Source organism: Anoplopoma fimbria, chromosome 22 (genome assembly GCF_027596085.1).
Source record: "Anoplopoma fimbria isolate UVic2021 breed Golden Eagle Sablefish chromosome 22, Afim_UVic_2022, whole genome shotgun sequence".
Lineage (NCBI taxonomy): Eukaryota > Metazoa > Chordata > Actinopteri > Perciformes > Anoplopomatidae > Anoplopoma > Anoplopoma fimbria.
The window spans coordinates 2147869-2170713 of record NC_072470.1 but is presented as its reverse complement, the minus strand read 5'-3'; the positions used below and the strand labels follow the sequence as shown (position 1 = coordinate 2170713).

Below are 22845 nucleotides of genomic sequence, written 5' to 3'. Positions count from 1 at the left end.
GTGTACTTTTTAAAGTCAGAAATGTGCAGCAGGGAGGGGGGCTTGACTGCAGAACCTCCCATCCCTCACCCGAAAACAAATTGAGGCTCTCTGCTGAGCTAATGCAGCCTAATGCATCACAGTCCATTAACAAACAGCCGCTGCAGGAGTGTAATTGTGATTTAATAGCCTGAGACAGCAGAGGTGGCAAACGGACGGGACAGGTTTGATTAAGAGGACGATCAGTAAGTGCGAAACATCTCTGAGACGTGCATAAATAGTGTGTCAAATAGATGTTAAGATGCTTTTCTTCTGTCTGTTATTTATACGCCACAACACTCAGATGATTCTCTAATCTCATGAAAGCGCGATTCCCTTATTAATTTCCGCATGATCCAGTTTGCATGGGACTTCAGACAAATTTTTCATCATCAACAAAAAAAGCATTTTTACCAACAAAAAGAGCTCTCAAGACGCCCGCAGCTCATCAGAACAAAGTGTCGTCCGCAAGTGGAAATTAGATTTGGAGGCTAATTGAGTTACAGCTCAGCAAAAAACAAAACGCAACAGCAGGGGGGGTTTCAGCAGCGCACCGGGAGCCGCTGACAACTGATAAGCGTCTCAGTGTAGCATCGGCGGCGCGGTAGGGGGTTTTGGGGCTGGTGGGGGGTTTTGATGGGTGGCGGGCGTGCTAATCGGGGCAGGTGGGAGTCTTGGGTGCTTCTTTTTTGTTATTGTTGAAGTAAACACACTCAGGAGGAGGGGGGTTGGAGGGGTTGGGGTTGGCACTCTCTGTGTCTCACACACACAAAGTAATTTTGCGATGCTCCGGTTTCTCTAATCTTTAGGGGGGGTCCTCGGCTCATGGAGATACTGTTAATGAACTAATAGATAAACAAACACCCTCTCAGAGGCGTTAATGCTTCATTGAGAACGGCTGGAATTTGGATTAGTTGTGGCCCAAGTGTGTGTGCGTGTGTGGGCCAAAGGCGCTGGACAGGAAGTGGTGATGGCTGAGGTTAATGAGGTTAAAGCCCGAAGGAGAGGCTGGTTAGAAAGATGGAAAGAAGAGAAGAAGAGGGGGTGCAAATGGCTTTGCTGGTTCAATCATAAAGTCCACATTTGTCTAGCTAATGAAGCGACAAAACTGCTGTCCAATATTTTACATGAATTAATCTTGTTTACATTCTTTGAATCACAGTAGAAGTAAAACGTTGTCGTCATTAACAAAACCTTCCACCGGTGTCGGAAATGTATCGGGGAAAACACAGTCATCCCATAATGACTGATCACAGTTATTGTTGTCTAAGCAAATCTGAGGCCGACTTGGGGTAAACTGGTAGTGCACTTGAATTATACTTAATAAAAAAAGATATTTATATATATATATATATATATATATATAGACTTAAAAACGTATGTCATATTTTATTTTTTAGCGCTCAGTTCCTTCAGGTCTCAACCTTGAGGTCGGAGCCCCACATGAAATCACTCGATAAGCAGATGGGGCCCTTTAAGACTTATTATATTTATATATTTGCAAAACTAAATGTTATCGCCAGACATACAGAGTGGGAATGTTATGACAATGTTAACGTACTGATTTTGAGCAGGTACAATGTTAACCATGTTTACTATCTTAGTTTACCATGTGAGCATGCTAACATTTGCTGATAAGCACTAAACACTACGTATAGCTGAGGCTGATGGGAATGCCATTAGTTTAATGGTGGTAAACCAAAGTCAAATTGACATAATGACCCATTGATGGTGTCTGAAGAAAACTTCAAAGTAATTAAAATGCCTGAGCCAAGTTTCATGGCCATCTATCCAAAAGCAATGGAGCAACCGTGGCTAGAATACATTTATTTGCATTGGGTCACTTGATAAGCAGATGGGAAGACTTTTAATAAATTGGTGTTTGACCAAAGAAATACAAAACTACAGGCATATATTTCTTTGTAATGAAAACAGAGCTAATTTCATAGTTTTTCAAATAAAATGTAAAGATAAATTATACTCAAATTGATAGGAATCGGGATTTAGATGTAAAATTGTTAGTGAAATTGCATTTTATGGCAGAAGAACATGTATCTCCAGTCGTCATTGGATCGTTGGCTCCAGCCCACTGTAGCATACATGATGTGGACTGATATTACTGCTATGAAGGAGATAAATTAAGAGCTTAAGCAGGCGATGAGGACTCTCTCCTGACAACATGCTCAAACATGTGTTGAGCTTGGCTCCTGACCAAAAAGGCCGAGCCGGGGAGCAGATGGCAAGGAGAGGAGGTGAAGCAGGAGGTCAGCGGTCTGGATGGAGTCCACGGTGAGGATCAGACATATGGCAAACCGGACCGGAGAGGAGAGGATGATGGAGAGAGATGAGGGAACCCAGTTCAACGGGATATAAAAATTTGTTGTGTGGAAATTCAAGCACTTAACGTCAAGTTTCAAAACGTTAAAACAGCTTTAAGCTTTGTAGTCAAAGCTATTGGTGCCAAAATCCACAGAGAAATCTGGCGCTTGCTAGCTCACTAGCAAACTGCATCCAATAAAACATGAGTCAGGAACTTTTTCTGGTGATTTGGCAGCTGCTCTGCAGTTCACCACAGAAGCATTACACCAAGAAGCATTAAAAATCTTTTTCCTGTTGTTCCCACAGTCTGCTCCAAACACAATCCCCTATAGAGGGCAGCAGTCAGTCAATGTCAAGAAATGTTGTGTAGAAAATGTTTAGTTTTTAAGTATTTTCAAAGAAAATAAAACACATTATTCTTCCTTAAAATTAAAAGTTTAATTCATATGCAATAAAACTCCCCATTTGGTCTGGTATGACCAGTTGGTTAAGTGGCAAATGTTATAAGTTTACTTTAAAGTCTTAAAAATAAGGATCTAAAACTTTTACTTTGCTTGTTGCTTATTTAGTCATGAATATTTAATGTTATAGAGAAGATTTTAAAACAAGTTTTGGAACACTGAGTTAATATTAGTAGCTACGTTTCAACTGAGAATATACATTTTACATTGATCTTCTCTCCATTTTTAGAAGAAAAATGTTTTTTATCATTTCCCCCCAAAGAATATTCTTATTTTTGCTTCATAACCTCTAGTTGAAGCATTCTCAGACTGTTGTATACAAAGTTTCCACTGTTACTCTGCCTAGATTAAGCCACTTTTTTTTGGTTCCCATGTTGCACCAGTTCATTCATAATGAACCAAAGGCTTGTCATTAGGGCTCAAGCCGTCTGTGCGCCTCAGAGCCACAGGGAACACGTTCTTCTCTTCATCCTCTTTTCTCAAGACCTTCAGGCCCGGGTCCAGCAAAAGCTTATTCTTAAAATAAAAAAAAAAGAGCCCATTGTTTCGCTTTCAGCCCGTCTCTATTTTACAGCTGTGCATGACTGATTGTCTGAGGCAGGCGGATTGTGGTTTTGGTTGTGGGGGGGGGGCAATGCACCACCGGTTTAGACCTATTGATCTGCACGCTCCCAGTCTGCGTCCGTCCCAGCTGGTCCTGTATGAGAATGGAAAACTGTGTGTGTGTTTGTGTGTGTGTGTGGGGGGGTTAAGTTAGCGGCTGCCCTCACACACAACTTGGGGGGAAAGCTTGCTTTTACATTCAGGGGACTTTAAGGGTGTGTGAGGATATTGTGACACCTGCTTTATGGAGCTGCTTGCGTGAAGCATAACAACTCACATCCACCTCAGCCTCCACTCCAGGCGGCCGAACTCACACAAAAAAGCAATATGCAGGTGATAGATGATCACTCCCGCTCAATCGAGTTGTTGCTCTTGCCATAACGGTTCATCCAAGCAATCTTATTTCTTAATCGAGATTTCTATAAACTATAAAGATGGTGATGAATAGTTTCCATCTCCCTCTAAGTCTGTTACTGCAGACGGATTAAGATGTTTATTCTGTTTTGCGCTGGAGAGTGGGAAAAAAGGGTATTGGGCTTAATATTAAAACTATTTATCAAAACTGCACATGGGGGAACTCCTAAGTGATACTTTAAAATAGTCTCGGGACAGTTGTCCTTTCATAAATCAAAGCCAAATAAGCAATCATTAGCTTTTTAAAAAAAAGTTTATTCACTTATTTGTGTGAAATTGAAAGAAAATGTCAAAAGAGGAATGGCATCCTGTTAAATGTCGGACACCTTCCAGCCTCATTTCAAAGTGCACAGTTAGTCATTTGTCAGATTAAAAGACTGGAAGGCAGGTGTAAACAAAAGAATATGAAGACAAGATTCTCTAATTGTCTTTTCTTCAGGCTATTCTTTGTCTTTTGGGACTGAGCTGCCAAATGCTACAATGGAGCTCAACCTTTCCATGAGCCAGATAGGAGTGGCTTCTTGTCACATTTTTCTCACATAAATGTCACTGCTGTATGTGTGCGTGAGGCATGTCTGTGTCAGTCTATTTGACTGAGATTTTTATACTAAGCAACATTAAGGAGTTTACAGCTATGCTACTCTTTGCCATGATATTCACCCTGTGAGGAGCATGAATGTCTGAAACAAACTACATAGCAGTCAATCCACTAGTTGTGAAGATGTTTCATATAAAACCAAAAATGTCGACATTGTTGTGGTGCTAGAGATGACTTCAGAGGAGAACCAAAGTCAGTGGGATTGATCATCTGGGAACCATGAATAACTGTACAAAACTGTGTGCCAATCAGATATGTGAAAACTTTGATCTGCTGGTGGCGCCAGAATAAAAGTCAGGGGATTACCAAATCACAAGGATTCGTCCTTCTACGGGGACAATGCCCATTGTACCAAAATTCCTTAGCAGTCACTCAAATAGTTGTGGAGACTAAAATGTCAACCTTATTGCTTTGAAAGAGGGAAAGTAAGAAGTCCCAAAGTCAGTAGGATTCCACTGGGGACGATGAATGTCTGCTCCAAATTTCATAGCAATCCATGAAATAGTTGTTGAGATATTTCTTTCCGGATGTGGCGGACCAACCAACATTGCCATTCCTATAAGCCACAACACTAGCAATCCTAAAACACATACTTTGTGTATCTGAACAGCTGCAAATCATAAGAACACAATCTTGGGAAAACGGCGGAAATTACTTACAGCACATCTGCAATCAATGGATTAGCTCACTTCACCTCCCATACTTATACAACATGGCTGTGTAAAATGAGACGTTGTGGGACACATACTGGAGAGGACAGGGTGGACTGCAGACTTGCTAAAGACTGATTCTTTGCCAGGGCAGACCGCGGTTGGGAGGGTTTAAGACCTGAGCTGTGCTTTGGTTGAATTCCTTACTTATTACAGTATGTGGGTCAGCCCAAATAACGTTACAGGCTGGACCCGGCTGTAGAATTAAGGTTAAATGGCCAAAAAGCTGTTGTGTTCTTTCTAAGGGTAAGTGTCAGTCTACTAAAGAGAGATAGTGATGAACGGCTGCATTCATGCATTTCAGAGTGTGTATGAAAATGAACAACTATGGAGGCAATAATGCCAAGAAACCAGGTTTTTCCAGTTAGTTGTGTCCGTCACTGAAATGCTCAACATGTCAGACATTCTGGTTTATGGGGCTATAATTCGGGTGGAGAAAGTGTTATATGATCTACATCTTGCACAGCAGAGTACACTCCCTTGTGTTTCTGGTGAAAATAGAGGCAAACCCTACTCTAGGAAGAAGCCCTTTGCTGTGTAATAGTAAAGGACTGACTTCAAACCTGATTACAGCGGTTGTTTTGCTGAAAATTGTTCTCCGAACTGTATGAATGCTTGAACAACATCAGATAGCACTTAAGACTGAAAGGAAAATGTAATTGTTTGCTTTCTTACTGAGAAGTAGCTGCCAACATTATAACCACTCTCATGTCTTTACACCAAATATAAAGCAATTGTTAGCTTAGCTTAACACAAAGACTGGAAACAGAATAAACAACTATCCCCACCCTGTCCAAAGTAAGGGTGTGAATCTTTGAGTATCTCAGGATTCGATATTTGATTGCAATACTTGGGGTCACGATTGGAATCGAAAATTATTCGGGATTCAAAGTGATTACCAATTTGAAATCAATTCTAATTTAGATGTAATCATCAACTAGAATGTTTTTATCTAACAAAATACCCGACTTCAATCCATATTTGTTGGTGTTAAGCCTTTCAAAAAACGCAATGAATCACTTTATTCACAAAATATGACTGCAGACATTCAAAACTTCAGACAAAAACCTCAATAGAAGCTACGACTCTAAAAAAATAACTAGTACAGCCCTAATAAAAAAACATATTTTTAACGGGTGAGCAGAGGGAGCAAACCACATTGTTGTGTTTCTCGTAAAATATATGGTGTTGAGAAACCAAATTGATAAGACGCTCCCCCATTTGGCAGCACACTGTGCAAGCATTCATAAAAACCCACATATGTGGATATTTTTTCTAACAAAAATCTGTGCATTGGCTTTCACATGGCTGCACGGTGGTGTAGTGGTTAGCACTGTCGCCTCACAGCAAGAGGGGCCCGGGTTCAATTCCCGGGCTGGACAACCTTCTGTGTGGAGTTTGCATGTTCTCCCTGCAGCTTCCTCCCACAGTCCAAAGACATGCAGCTTAGGTTCATTGAAGACTCTAAATTGCCCGTAGGTGTGGATGTGAGTGTGAGTGGTTGTCTGTCTCTATATGTCAGCCCTGTGACAGACTGGCGACCTGTCCAGGGTGAACCCTGCCTTCAACCATTGACAGCTGAGATCGGCTCCAGCACCCCTGCGACCCTTAACTGGATAAGCAGGTTACGGAAGATGGATGGATTGGCTTTCACTGTCCATCTGTATTTCTGTTCTTTAGTTAAAAAAATACATTTAAATTGATAAAGTGAAATAAAATCGTAGAAATAAGAATCTCAATTTTTATATGATCGATTTTTCCGCCCAGCCTTATTCAAAAGGTAACAAAATCTGCCAACCAGAACCGCAAAGCTCACTAATTACAGTAATCATATTCTGTTTGTTTAATCTGACCAAAAACGAGTTATGATTTAAATTAGGTGCTAGGTTTTTCAAGCTTTAAAGGTTCTGGTAGCCAGACAGTCTAGCCGTTTCCTCTGTTTCCAGTGAAGTTATGCTAACTGGCTGCCAGCCATAGTCTTATGTTGCCAGAACAAGAATAAGCACATTCCCCAAAATTTCGAACTTTTCCTTAACTTTGACAAGTGAAAAGAATAAACTTGAATATACTATAGAAGAAAAATCTTCTTAAGGAACATAAGAAATTACGCTTAAGACTGCAAATTAGACTTAAATCTAATATAAATGCATGTTACTTTGTAAAAAAAAGTTCCCTCCATGCAGCCATAAAAAGCAGAGTTGTGCATCTTTAATCTTTGACATTTATTTTTCACCTGACAGCCCTGTTTTCCTGCCCCCGACAACCTAATGCATCACAGACCTTACACGTGATGAAGTCATTCCGTGATATATAGGCTTGCTGTGTGAGGAAAAGCAGTTTGCATGCTCGGCAGCCCCCGGGAATTTACCAAGGCCTGTACAGCATTGTCTGCTGCCAGCAATACTGTAGCTTTTCGAGCAGACGAGACGATGTAGTCTGACTCACAGAGAGCGTTTTGTTCCATTCAGCTGCTACAAAACCTGCTTTTCACTGGGATGTCAAGACGGTCAGGACTCAAGTTCAGCTTGTTTTTCTGAAAGAAAACACTGTAGAGCGAAATGTTAACTGCGCTGCGTAAATTATGAACTATCTACAGTGATTCTGTTTTTTCCCCCAGTATGTTCAGTAAACACAACACTTTTTTTTGTGCCTGCCAATGTACATGACAAGTAACGAGTCAGGCCCCATTCTCCAAGCTAAAGTAATGTTAGCTAAAATGAACCTGCTCTTTCATTGTCGCATGAATTGGTTCTTCAGTTATCCTTTTTTTTTTAACTCATATTAGTCTTAAAATGTCAACCTCTACCCTGTGTTTTCAGCTAACGACTGTGAAAAGGAGACAAATGTATTTACAGATTTTTATGGTTTTTCAAGAGAAGGTATTTCACAATTTTTCAACTAGGGCATTTGCTAAATCTCAGAACTTGTGTATGACTATATTGTTTCAAGCCATCAAGCTAATTTTTAAACCAATAAAATGCTAAATACCCGTAAAGACGTTAGCTGATGGGTTCCGGGTTGAATTTCAGACATTGTTTTCCTTCTCTTTTGCCCTCCACACGGACTGTTTACCTGTATTCAAAGAAAACCTGCTTGACCATGACTGGTCAATACTTGGACTACAAATGTAAACCAGAACACTTGGGACACCAAAATCTTATCCCATGTTTATAGAGAATAGTGCATTTGTATCTGGCTGCAGGTTCAGGCTGAAAAGTCTTGATCCAGCTAACAGTAAATAAATTGCACTTTTGCCTGAAGGACTTGTTGCTATAACAACAGCTCCATATAACCTTTAAGCCAGTCTCAAAGAACTGAAAAAAACAGGCTTGTTGAATCACCAACAATGAAATAAAGCCAATTCAGTGATCTATATACAAAGAACAGGGATTTACAGTATTGTTGACATGACTGGAGTTCATTCCCCGCCCCGGGCATCAATAAACCTTGCTGTCACAAACTCAAAGCTCCTCTCTATTTAGCTGGGTCATTAAACACACTAAACCAGCACAAACACAATCTGGATGAGGGCAAAAGTAATCCAACAGCTATACACATAAATCCACTGGGAAATATATATATATATATATATATATACACACACACACATTTTTGTGTACCGTGCAGGAAACAAGCTTTTGTTGGAGAGCAAATAAAGGCAAAAAACAACCTTCATATCCGAGCTGCAGGTCTTTGTCTGAGTGTTACAGATCAGGAAGCCAGCAGGTCTTATATGGGCAGCACCTGTGCAATCATGACAACACATCACAGGTGTGTCTTTTGTCCCAATGAGTCCAATCGAATGATGAGGGAAAACTGGTAAAATGTAATACCTTTTTGTGCTTTTAAGGTGAAGTAGATGGAATTCTTGTTCTAAATTTAGACTCTAAATTAAATGTAAAAAAGAAGGGGGGTGGATCCTGTTTGCAATTTAAACCAACTGTATGCGTTGAAAATTGATGGAACATTATTTCAAGCTTTTTTTTATCTGTCTGAATTCAATTTTAAGAGAAGAAATGATATACTTGATGTCAGCATGAACTGTTACATTTAAGAGGAAAGTGTGAAATCTGGTTGGAACCCAATGTCGCAATGGTCAGAATAATACAAACTGTGCTGCTTCAACCCAATCGGATCTCGTCAAATGGAAGACCGGTGAGTGAATTCAGAGGGTGATGGCTCTTAGACTGCACGATTGCAATACTACACCTTTTAGTTAACAATTTAAACACGTTTTTATTTCTCAATGAACAGCAAACGCATATCTCTTCAATTCCATTTGCATTTATTCTAAAGGGAAAATATATAATTCAATAAATATTGCGGCAAACAACATTGGCAAAGACATCTGAAGGTGACATCAACATTCAAGAAAACATGACAATGCACACGGGGGGAAGAGACGACAGATTAGCAAATCAAGATGGGCAACTGGGCTGCCAAATTCTACAGCGTGGGCATTTGAACACGATAAATCGGGGGAAGTTACATTAAAAGTGCATCAATACTTTTGATATATCAAACACCTCCTTAATTGCACTGTTTGGAGGGGAAAAAACAACAACTTTACAGTGTAAACAACACAGTTTCTCAAGACTTTAGAAGAGTCGCTCGTTTTCGAATTAACGCCCAATTGTTGTTTACATAAAATTATTCGGTTCGAGTGATGGCCGGGTCAAACCAGAAAAGTGGAACAGCAGAGTACTTTTCCTTATCTTCACAATATTGGTTGTTCTAGAAGGTGAGCTGCTGTAGCGGGTGAGCTAATCGCTAACGCACTAGCCAGCCAGCTAACTCAAATTTAGCTCTATTAGCTTCTTTTTTTGTTTTCTTTCTATGCTGACGACTCAGCCGCCAACGTTTTGTTCCCAGTTAGGTACATTCAATCAAGTAGTGCTAATGACCGTTTCAATTATCTGCTAATCTGCTGATTATTTTCCCAATTTGTCATTCAGTCTCTAAAATGGTAAAAAGCAATGAAAAACAACTTTAACAATTAATTGAGGGATCCAAACGGTTAGCTGGCGTGACAGGGCCTTTATGAGGTTTTTTACCCAACAGCGGTGTCAGAACATTTCAGGGAAATGCAAAGCAGAGGGGCTCTGATGTTTTTCAGAGTCTAATAAACAAGCTTTAATTGTTGCTCGCACATCTACTCCCTCCCTCAAGTGTGGTGGGAAAATGACTCATAGCTCAAACCGGCTGTAAGCCTGCAGGACGATTTGACACAATTAGACACGTTTTCACTTCAACCAAAGCTTTTCGAACCATTAAGGGTCCATTAAAGGGTTTTTTAAACGTGTAATGAGTTATTTTGCATTTTTCTCATGTCAAAAGAGATCCACTAATTAACAATGCATTTGTTTATAAAATGGACTTAAGGATCTCCCCAGTACGATACAAAAGGAGTCACGAAGAATCTCTCCTTGTGCATATGTAGGCCTTAGACGTGAAACCAACGGCCACGGAATGGCAGTCCGATTGCTACGAACGTGCGGTTGTTAACTTAAGATTCGATCAGCTGTTCATGGCTGAAACTCAACAGGGTGGAGTTTAAAACAAAACAAGGATGCGGCTATACACCAATGACTTCACATTATACCGACGACATATCAAAAGAGACATGGGACACACAGAGTCAGGTTTCCTTTGTGCAGCACTGAGAAATTCCCCTTCCTAGTGTCTAACAGTTACAGGAACGGGGAGGGGGGTGAGAGTGAATCAGGTCCAAACTAAGCCCTAAAAAAGGGTCTTTGATCCGGCACAAACGGCAGCAAACCCCAACCCATCGCCGCCTTTGGCTCTCCTCTAAACGATCACATGCTCTTAAACCCCTCTTCCGTTCACAAAATGAGTCTCCTAATGACATCATCCCTCATGCTCATTTCCTGTTGGGTGTGGAAAGCCTCGACTGCGTCCGCTTTGTCCTCCCCGGAGGAAGCGGGTCACTTCCCTGAGCAGGTAGCTCGCTGACGGATAGCTTCCTCTTCTGGCAGGGCAGTGGGTTGGGGGGGGGGTTGGGGGGGGCACGTGGGTTGGGATGCTACTACGCGTTGAGATGTACACAAATTGAAGCTTATAAAACCCCCTTCCAGACAAACGAGGGGTTTTTAGCATGCAGGGGAGAGCGTCGCCCCGCGGCTTCCTGCTCGCACTGTGTCCCGTCCTCGTTCTCAGTCCAATCCCCCTCAGTCTGATTGGTCACATGACCGAGCAACTTTTGGCTTTGTCCTTCCGCAGGTCTGAGGCCACGGCCGCCAAGTCTGGCCTGCCGGGCATGTGCGAAATCCTCTTGTTGCCGCGAGGGGACTTGCCGCGCTTGACGTTCTTGTTGTTCTTGTTGATGCAGGCCAGCGTGGCCACGTGGAAGATGTCCCTGACGCTGTTCTCCGACTGCTGGGCCGAGCACTCGATGTAGGGCGCCGAGATCTGCTTGGCCATGCTGGAACCCTGATGAGGAAGAGGAAAAATGCGGTCACAACCGGGATAAAGGGTTTGTGGGTCAGGTTAAGTAGAACGACGGGAAATTCTCTCTTAGGGATCAGCCATGGCTTTAAGCGGAGTACAATGAGTCATTATTCATGAATGATTCCAGGAAAAATGTGTCATTTACAACACTTTCGATCGGCATACCTGGTCATATGAGACTGGCGTCTGTCTGTGGTTGGAAAGCTCCACCAGTGTGTTCAGGTCGGTTCGCAGGTCCGACTTGCAGCCGACCAGTAGCATCTTTGTGTTCGGACAAAACTCCTGGATCTCCCCTTTCCACTGTGGAAGAAAACAAAAGCTTGCGTCATGTAACATTCAGAGAGAAAAACAATGTCTTCTACTGTTGCTGGAATAATATGAGAAGAATATTCTGCTCCATTTTCCACATGGTCAAATGTGCAAGTTTTTCCAGAATGACCTGACACAACATCCCATTGTGTCACCCAACATCTCCTTTAAGCGCAAAAGTTAAAGCTGCCACTTCCTGGAGCCCCTTGCACTTTCAACCCTGGGAAGGAACTACAAATAATCCCCATGTTTCCTCCCGGACAACAATAAATGCCCTGTGATCGATGGCATTTCTCAAGGGGATTTAAGCTGAGGCTAATGTGCCTAAGGGCTGACTGGCTGGCTGGCTGACTGGTCAGGGGATCAAGATCATCAACGTCCAAAGAGGAAGTTGTTCTGTACAATGTGTCCGTCACTTTCAGTCTGCACAAACACCACTTGACTAAAAAGCCAGTGCTAATTCTAATCTAGATAGTCCGAGACACGACCTGCGACTGACGCAACGTCAAGGAAACACTCTTAACAGGAAGTTCCTTACAAAAGAATAGCACATGCCAGGTGTGTTTTTACTGTCAAAAACAATGGTTTCAATATTTTTAGCAACCTTTTTCTGAGAACCTTCAAAGCCTTCCACTGGTCAGATGACTGGCTGATGCTGTAAGTCCTGCTTTAGGTTCACATGTGGGAGTCAGCCAGCACGACCACAGTCATCAGACGGTAACCACTGGCGGCTCCGTCTGAGTAAATAGTGGCTACATCACGGATAAAAAGTCAGTCGATGGAGAGCAGCCGCGTCGGGGGATTTAACCCGGCAAGCCTCTAGTCACACTACATCCTCACATCACAAGATCGGTCGTGACTGAGGCTGCAGAAAAATCTCTTGACTGTAGTCTTGGCCTTTGTCAGCGGATCAGACAAAATCAAAGACTTTACAGTGGAGGAATGTTTGGAGTTTTGAGGCTAAAAGACGTCTACTGAGCTTATCAAAGGCTCGATGATCGCTCTTTGAGTTATGTGTGAGTAGAGAGCAACAAACCTTTTCTCTTAGGGTGCTCTTAAAAACGATATATTGCTACTACAGCATTGTCCGGTCTTTCGTCCATTAATCGTTACATCTCGGTTGCCTTAAAATGCCCTTGCTCCAACCTCTCGTTTTACGTCTGGTTGACAAAAAAACAAGATGGCGACGGCCGAAATACAAACTTAAGGCTTTAAAACTCCAGTCTACAAACCAATAGGTGAAGTCACAGTGACTGCCACCACTTATACAGCCTATGGGTAAAACATAAGCCCTCTTGAACCAAAGCAGGTCTACTTCTGAGAAGTCACAGAGAACGCTGATGCCGTGGCTCCAGTCCAGCCGAAACAAAACAAAAATGTTGAGCGTTCATGATGATGTTATTCTTCCCATCAATTGTTTTTTTTAAGCTCAATAAACTTGGATAAACACAGGTCTAATATTCAATCAGAACTTCTCCCTTTGTCCGGGCCAAATCCTTCAGGAGAGAAAAATAGCTTTGGACAATTGGCTTCAAATAAAAACCCGTGTCCAGAGCACCCTCACCTTTTTCAGCACGCTGTCAAGTGTTTCAGGGCGGCTGATGTCAAAACAGATGAGGACAGCGTCCGAGTCTGGGTAGGATAGAGGCCTCACGTTGTCGTAGTACGGAGATCCTGAAACAGAGAAAATAAAGATGATGAAAAAGTATTCACACATGAAACAGATGTAATGGTAGGTCTCTTAACAACAACACTGTGTTGGTAGAAGGAACTTATATCCCTGCTGGGCCTTAAATTCTTTACTGAAAAGGAAATACCTGCATAGAAGTGAGGGGCCATACCACATCTACAGAAAAACCACAAACGGATTTTTCTGAACAAATGAACACACCCAAATGATCACTTTAAATTCCTAAGCATTTCTGACAGTTATTCTCATATGGCATGATTGCAGCTCAGCCATAATCCATAGCAACCAAGCAAGAGAAAAAAAAACAAATAATGCAGCATCAGTGGGAAAATATGCTGACTACGGCGAGATCGCTTGGTGAAGAAATCCTCCCCGGAAAAAAACGAGGAAGTGACTCCCATGCTCGAAAAACTAAAACCATGTGTGAGGGAGACGCCCCATCTCTCCAGCAGACTGAAACATCTCTGGGGAGGAAGGGGGGAGGGAGACGAGGGTGGACCTCATGTCAAGGTGAGTCAAGATCACATGACGAGCCGGAGCTGACCACACACACAAACGGCTGCCAAAAAATCTGGAGAATTTTGTTTATGGTAACTGAAGGTTCTCCCTTAGGAGGTCCTTTCTAAACACTGCTGTGGAGAAAAGTCAGGAATGCACTGTCACGTGCACACACACACATACACAATCAGGGATCTAGTGTTCCTAATCCAAACAGTCCGGATGGGAGACGACACCGCTTATACAATCCGCGCTTCCTTCCAGGCCCGGGCCTCGCACAACAAAGCATGACGCTGGCTGATGTGTGCACAATAAATGAGCCGCTGCTGCACACAGAAATCTGAACCATATCTATGTCCACAATCATACATTCCCAGTGTTTGAGCCTGGGGAGAGGGCTGGTTAGGTCATTGCTCCATCCAACTGGGATAATAAACAATACTGTGAAAACTGTACACCCACTGATTGCAACAAAGTCATATTTCAATGGTATGATAATTATTATTAGACATAAGCTCTTTGTTTGAACAGGGTTGTGCCACTGACAAATACTTATTAATGTGTTAACTAGAATACCACACATTAACTTTAGCTCACATTTAGTTAAGTAATACCTACACTTCTGTGCTGCAAATTTCCCCGCTGCGGGACTAATAAAGGATTATCTTATCTTATAATTATATTTTCATTACTCTAATGAATACATTTAAATGTTGAATAATATTTAGTGATGACTGCTGGTAAGTCACGTCTGACAAAGCGTTCAAAAAGAAAAGGAAAAAAAAAGGAATCAGAGATCATCTAAATGTTCCTGTTGGCCGCTCCAAGTAGCACATGTAGAAGTAACGTTAGGGGAGTCCCGGTTGCTCATTTAGTAGAGCATATACAATGAAGGTAATTGCAGCTGTGCAGGTTCAACTCCAACGCGTATATGCCGGTGGTGACACCACCTAAACAAAAAAGGCCCCGACGGAGCAGCCATCATCGACACGGCACAGGAAGTGCAAGGGCTAGGAGGAATGTGGGATCCCCTGCAAGAATTTATTCCCCATTTTCCACAGCCGTCTCGCAATCAATCACGACCGCATTGCATTGTTTGAAGGTTTTTTTTCCCTCTTTTTTCCAGCCCTCGCTGCCTGGAACCAATCATTGGAAAAATAAGACCCTGCGACTGAAAGGGTTGACATTTTACGATGAATTGATTCTTTTGACCAACCCGATGGAGGGGGGAGACACACATATCTGAGTGGCTGGGTGTGTGTGGTTTCAGTGCCGCTCTGCACATATTCCTCTGAATTAACCTTTAGATTTAAGTATTTATAGCTGCACACAGGAGATCAACATTTGCATGTCTGTTAATGGTTTAATCTGAGATGCGAGTGAGTTTTAATTGGAGACGTTCTCTTTCTTGCTTGATGTTTGTAGCAGAGTCGTAACCGCGTTGAGGTCATCTTCCTGCCAAGCGGAAAGACAAGAGGACATCCCATAGCTAACACACACACACACACACACACACACACAAGACCTGGTGACTGTCATCTAATTAGCTCCTGTCATTGTTCTCCCACAGGATCTCTAAATCTGGACGAAAACACACCCTGTCCGTCCTTTTAAACACACACTCCCCCGCCCCCTCGCCTACTCTTAAACATATCCCCCCTTATGTCTTGCTCACAGCCAATGAATGCACAACGACGTGAGAGGACACAGCATAATCTGACACAATACCAAACTTCCCACTGATGAATAACTAAATGTCTTTCCATGACGACGCAGAAACTATTCCAAAATGTAAAAAAAAAAAAAAAATGAATAATGTTCTTCCTTCCTGATGAGCCGATTTCCTCAACAGCTGGGATGAAAAGCCCCGCTTAATGCACATGAAACGAGTTGAAAAATGCATCCTGCTCTATTCGTGTAAGTGTGACTCAATATTCAAATCCACAGATGTTCTGTTGACTTCCATCGAAATGACGAAAGAATCTAGTTTTCCAGTCGTTGCCTGTCTGGAATACGGTTCTTAAATAATTCTGTGATGTTTCAGACATCTTGTTTTCTGTTGGAAGCCCTCACACAAAACGGCTTAAAGACATGGAAATGTACTTTTATCGCACATGACACACACACACACCACACACACACACACACAGAGTCCTGAGGTAAGCCAGCTGCGACCCGACAGTCTGGAGGTACGGTCTGGCAACAGGTCTGCAGGCCTGCTGATTTACTGCATAGCTAACATAGCTGAGTTCACTGAGCTGAAGGGGGTGGGGGAAGCGTGTGTGTGTGTGTGTGTGTGTGTGTGTGTGTGTGTGTGTGTGTGTGTGTGTGTGTGTGTGTGTGTGTGCCCCGAGACAGGCGTTACGCCTTCAGGGACACCTGTGGAAACAACAAAACAGCGACAGGCACGGCCAGCCATCCCCCCACACTATTATCGAGCCTCAATATGTAACCGCTCGCGAGGCAAACGCATTCAACGCAAACAGAGAGGAAGACAAAGAGCAATTTAAACTGAAGTAACCTGAACCAACATCAGCTGTTGTTGCTGTGGTTACCAAGATATCTGCTGCTGCAAACACTGCAATGTAATACTTGAAAAAAGCCATCTAATTGCTTACATGTATGATGTGATATAAGATGTGTTTCTTTACCATGCAACATTACAATATGATAGAAAATGTTACCATTCAATAAGTTAGCATAATTTAAGTTATGATATAACATTAATATTCATTACTATACTGTAAGACAGTGTTGGGCGATGGAGAAATATATATATATATATCTGCGATCAGCAATTGGCTGAGTACATCACAGGTTGTTTTTTCGGGGAGATTTTTGTAATTTTATTAAGAGAAAGAACTGCACGAAGACCTGGTATATTTTCACATGTAACTGTGAATTACGGGTTTATTTCTACCAAACCAGTGTTGGTGATTGTTGGAACAGGGGGAGCACTAACCAAGACTGTTTTGGTGTCTTTACTTTTTGTGTGTTTTACGATGAGTTAGTTGACTATAAGGGAGAGACTTGAATTCAAAAGGTTTACGGTTGTATTTTTCTGTTCAAGAAGATAAACAGGTGCAAGAATATTTCCTTTTGTTGACATTTTGCGAGTTTATTGGACAAAAAAAATGCTAAGAGAGGTTGTGAAAAGTAACGAACGGTACAGCCGGTTAAAAAGGGCGTTAATGATGGTCGAGACCAAATCAACAACACAGCGTTAATCCAGTAGGAATCCAAGTTAGAACACATACAGAAACTTGTGGACTCAAACAGGAACGGTGGGACCAAGAGTGCAAGGTGTTCAGTGTCAAGACCGACACAGATTTTAATGTCGGGTGTAACATCACACAGAAAGCCCTTCCAACGCATTAGCACAGAGGAAGTCTATTCATCTCCCCCAGAATTCCACTGTCCTCAAGTTGATACACTGCAACGCCACCGTTGGCTCAAGGCCCTCTCGGCAAATTCCAGTGTGATTCAATTTCCCCCCTTTTGGAACCGAGGTAGGGCTTTAGCGGGCCACGCCACTTCTCTTTCACTCAGCCAAGGATCTAACCCGACCCGGGTACAATAGGGGTCTTTGTAGGCTGAGGAAGTAGAAACCTTTAGTCTGAGGAATGCCAGACATGCGGCTCCAATTCGCTGAGCCCAGAAATGTGATCCGATGCAACAATGGCCGCCGACGCGGAGAGCGGAGGGGGCACGGTTTGTGTGAGCGGCGGAGGAGCTTACGGAGTGCATGAAAAAAGTCCCACAGTTCAACTGTTCAGCGTGACAAGGAAAACCGCACATGCACTGTAGAAGCTTCACAAGTAAACAACAACCTGGGCTCCACGATATCTGACTTTTTTCCTGTGTTTCAAAGTGGGTCGTCTTTTGATTTGTCGGCAGCCGTTCAAATCAGCACTAAACAAAACACAACAAGAAGTTTCCCTCAAGGTTTACCCGAGATAAATATTACCAAATGAGATCCATGGGGTCCAACACGTGGGTCTCTTTGGGAGTCCTTGATGTAAAAAAATGCCTTGCAGTTGAAGCTCTCGTTCTTCCTGGCTTTGGCAAACTGCCTTAGGATGTAGGAACAAATGCCTAATTTCTGAAGAACTAAGCTGAATGTGCAGTCTACTCCAACATAAGTATCTTAAAAGTATTTCACCAGTGCGAAAGTGTCACATCTGATTAAATAAATTCCGGGATTAGCGCTGAAACGATTTGTTGATCGACAGAAAATTAAAGACTAGCATTTTTAAAGTAAATCAATATCATAAGATGTGCATTTCAGTTAGAATAACCCACCAAATAGCAGACAGATAGTTAGGGACTAGCTGGTGAACATGATGGGACAATTAGCAGCTAAAATATTTTTCCCTCGGGAGTTGGTGGAGACCAAACAAGAGCAAAACAGGAGTGAATACTAGACCTATCTATCATGTTGCCACAAACATGACCCTAAATAAATGCTAAATGTTGCCCGTTTTCTGCTGGATGTGTAAATAAGCAGATCTTACCAAAAACAAATGTTTGTCAGTGTTGTGTTTACAGCTCGTTGTGCCCCCAGGCAGCCGAAAAAGGATTGTATGCATGTTTAAGAATCATTAAATTGTCCAAAAGCATGTGCTGCTTTTTTGTTATTTAAAGACATAACCTTGGGCTTTGGGAAAGTGAGATTTTCTTTCATTTTTCTGACATTTAATAATGAAAACAGTTGCCAGCTGCAGCACCTCTGCCTGAGCTTACCTACTCTGCAGGTTCTGAGATGGATTTTTTGCTCATTCCAACTCCAAAGGCGAGAGGCCTCGGGGCCACAGGGGTTGTTCTGTTTACTTTCCCCCCGTCTCCCTATCCTCCTGTTTACCTCGCACGCAAAAACACCTTTGCAACACATTTAGACATGCGGGCAGACAGCATTAAACCACTTCCTCTGCTGGTGAGAGACGTGCGAAGCATCAAAGGGCCCCCGTCGGGGACCCGCCCTGGGGCCTGGGAAGCAGAGCTAGCGCCGACAAGCCGAAGGGGGGAGGGGGGTACAAATGGTTGGCAATACGACAGGCAGGCATTTACCTTAATGACCTAAATTACTCCCATCACCCTCCCTTTTAAAAACACACGGCAGCCATCTCATTAGGGCCACTCGTCACTGCAGAACAAAGACCACCCCACGGTGTGTGTGTTTGAGAAGGAGGGGGGGTTGGATTGTTTGTCTTCTTCCGTGCGTCCTGGTCTTTGTTGCGGTGCATGCTGGGGTCACACACAGCCCTCCCCAGCACACCTTAGGAGATAAGGGGATCGATTGGATTGGCTGCGGCCGATGGGTTATCTCTACAAAGAGACCAGTCAAGCCGAAGGCCATATCAATCAGTCTCTGGGTGAGTGTGTGTGCATGCTGGGTGGGGGAGGTCTGGCTCCATCTCAGACCCACTGATCTAATAGGAACGGCGCCCCCCCCTCCCCTCCACCACACCCAACCCTCGCTGTTTTATGAAGCAGAGAGAAAAAGAAAAATGGCTCCAGGCGGCCGGCCAACACAGCGCAATAAAACTAAATTCTCACTCTGGCCGACTTTCATTTTCTTCTTCCAAAGCGCACACAGTCTGTAGGGGTGAAAGAATTTGAAACCCGACCTCCTTGTTTTCGCGAGCTTGCTGAGCTTGGGAAAGAGGGCGACTTACTCCGAAGCAAACATCTAACTGTGCGTTGCGCAGCTCAAAGGAGGCCCAGCTGATTGTGTGCAAAATCAAAACCTGTGAACCGATTCTGTGGTTTTGCTTCGTTTTCACACTGATCTTTAAAGTTCGACCAAAGTTGCTCAAACGTCGCTCAGGAATTCCAGGCTAGAGACCCGCAACAGCTGGCTGTCTGCTAGTCCCCGCCCATCAAACACACACACACACCACATGCTCACACACGCAACATACGCCTCGCTCACGCCCGACTGCTGTGCTATTCACTGCTCGGGGATTGATGGATGGGAAAGTGGGTTTGTTTACCCACACACACATTTAGGCACACACGAGGGGGACGCAGCAGCTGGTTTTGGACCCCGAACACAAAGTCCAACCAACAAGTGATAAAAAGCCGGGAACACGCGTTGCACAACACAAAAACTTTCCCCGAAAAAAAAAGAAAAACCACATTGGGAAGAATTTCAAAGTGTGTTCTCCAGATGTAGGAATAAGCGCTCCGTTCGGCCTGTCATTATCTTTTTCTTTTTCTGCTTTGGCTTTTCCCTCAGCTGGAAGAAATCATAAATCAAATCAAGCACTTTAATGCATTTCTCACTGAATTGCAACACTAAAATGTTGCTATGTAGGTAAAAGGTGAGCCACTTTTACTAATTTAAAGGAGGGGCGGGAACGAGTCTGGTTTGTTGGATCAGCTACTCTGGACTATGAGTAGAGGATTAATGCAGTTTCGTTGATTAAAATGGGTCACAGATTAATTTTGCTATTACAAAATGAGAGCCTGGGCCTCTTTATGTGTCGCAATCTGGACATTTATAGGGAAATACCTCATCGTCAATGTCAACTTATGAAGATATGGCCAAACATGGATTCAATTTGACCCCCCAGCACATCTCCAAACAGCAGGAGAGCGTGTGCACAGGGGTCACGTGGGAATTGTGCAAGTGACCTGCATGTTTCGACATGTCCGGACATTTCACCAGAATTAATTTGCAATGAAGATGAAGCACACAAGAGGTGAGGTGATGGGAAAGGCGGGGGGGCATAATTACCTGAGGTGTCCCACAAACTGAGCTCAATCCTCTGCGTGTCGATTTCAAAGCTGGCTGTGTAGTTTTCGAACACTGTGGGGACGTAGCTCTGCAGGAAACACCAAAAAAACAAAACACATTAACTTTTGGTTGGCAATGAGTATTAATTCTACAATATGACACCATTATAATAACTAGAGCCAATACTTCAACTGGCATAATGCTACAAGCCTGCATTTCATGTAAGCATTACAGCCACAACACACATATACATGCATCATATAGGTTACATTAGTTATAATAGTGTGTCTGTCTGTACATATAATATTTCAGTTGTTGTGGATTCTTTACTGTATTGCTTATTTATAATACTTGTTTTTTATTTTACTATATATCTTGTGTATATATATATATATATATATATATATATAAATATTATATTCCTTTATTGATCCCCATGGGGAAATTCAAGTGTTGCAGCAGCTCAACTACACAGACACAGACAATAAATACACATACTATACAACTACACAGACAATAAATACACATACTATACAACTACACAGACAATAAATACACATACTATACAACTACACAGACAATAAATACACATACTATACAACTACACAGACACAGACAATAAATACACATACTATACAACTACACAGACAATAAATACACATACTATACAACTACACAGACAATAAATACACATACTATACAACTACACAGACAATAAATACACATACTATACAACTACACAGACAATAAATACACATACTATACAACTACACAGACAATAAATACACATACTATACAACAAAATAAAGATAGAAATATAAAAGCTATGCTGCTGTAATCCTGTAATAATAAAGGATTATCTTATCTTATCTTATTCAATGCATGCCCATCTGACACATCCATTCCCACATTAATAGAGCCAGCTTCATCATCATCATCCTCATCTCATCATCCTCATCCTCTCACCTCTGGGAAGCAGTCCTTGGCGAACACATGAAGCAGGGCTGTCTTCCCGCACTGGCTGTCTCCCACCACCACTATCTTACACTTCACACTCTGACTGGGATCCATGCTGGATATCAGAGATACTTTCTGACACGACCGTCTGTCCTTCATTGGTTTTCAAACACGCAATAAAAGGTAGAAAAGTCCAAAATCCCGCATGCCTGCTTGTGCTGTCCTCAGTCCGGGGTCTCCGGTGTCTCTGAGCCGGTAAAAGCCATTTGCTTGTATTTATAAGGTCGTATGGAGCCAATGGCAGCCGAGGCTCTCCTCCCACCTCCTCCCCCATCCCTCCTCCCTCCATCCCTCCTCCATACAGTGCGCCCCCGTTTGGACGACCACAACTCCTACATGACATACTCTTCAATGATAATAAATAATAATAATAATAACTTTTAAAAACAAAGTTTGCAAAGTGCAGCAAAACAGTGCAATAGAAGAAACATTAAGAACAATGGTTAGGATAAAACTAAACAAAGAAAGTCATTAACATGGCTGATAATAATGATAATAAATAATAATAATAATAATGATAATAAATAATAATAATAATAATAATTTTAAAAACAAAGTTTGCAAAGTGCAGCAAAACAGTGCAATAGAAGAAACATTAAGAACAATGGTTAGGATAAAACTAAACAAAGAAAGTCATTAACATGGCTGATAATAATGATAATAAATAATAATAATAATAATAATAATAATAATAATAATAATAACTTTTAAAAACAAAGTTTGCAAAACAGTGCAATAGAAGAAACATTAAGAACAATGGTTAGGATAAAACTAAACAAAGAAAGTCATTAACATGGCTGATAATAATGATAATAAATAATAATAATAATAATAATAATAATAATAATAATAATAATAATAATAATAACTTTTAAAAACAAAGTTTACAAAGTGTTTGGACAGACAAGGCAGCAAAATTGTGTTTTTCTACTGTTTTTATTGCTTATTTATAATACTTGTTTTTTTATTTTTATTTTTTATTTTTCATTTTTCATTTTTAT

At 42.0% G+C, this 22845-nt stretch overlaps 1 protein-coding gene across 1 annotated transcript; it reads right to left on the bottom strand.

The window, feature by feature from the left end:
* Window positions 1–9391: 9391 nt before the first annotated feature.
* Window positions 9392–22201, bottom strand: rnd3a (Rho family GTPase 3a). Its single transcript, XM_054623783.1, has 5 exons — window positions 21794–22201; window positions 20828–20915; window positions 13465–13574; window positions 11757–11891; window positions 9392–11573 (listed from the first exon to the last, which is right to left on the bottom strand). The coding sequence occupies exons 1-5, from the start codon at window positions 21941–21943 to the stop codon at window positions 11325–11327; spliced, it is 732 nt and encodes a 243-aa protein (XP_054479758.1). The 5' UTR covers window positions 21944–22201; the 3' UTR covers window positions 9392–11324.
* Between the last annotated feature and the right edge of the window lie 644 nt (window positions 22202–22845).

Excerpts from the sequence above, each read along its gene's own strand:
- rnd3a (XM_054623783.1), bottom strand. The coding sequence starts at position 21,943 with ATGAAGGACAGACGGTCGTGTCAGAAAGTATCTCTGATATCCAGCATG. Across the intron at positions 20,916-21,793 it reads CCAAGGACTGCTTCCCAGAG|AGCTACGTCCCCACAGTGTT; the intron begins GTGAGAGGATGA and ends TGTTTCCTGCAG. Across the intron at positions 11,892-13,464 it reads TTGACAGCGTGCTGAAAAAG|TGGAAAGGGGAGATCCAGGA; the intron begins GTGAGGGTGCTC and ends TTTCTTCCACAG.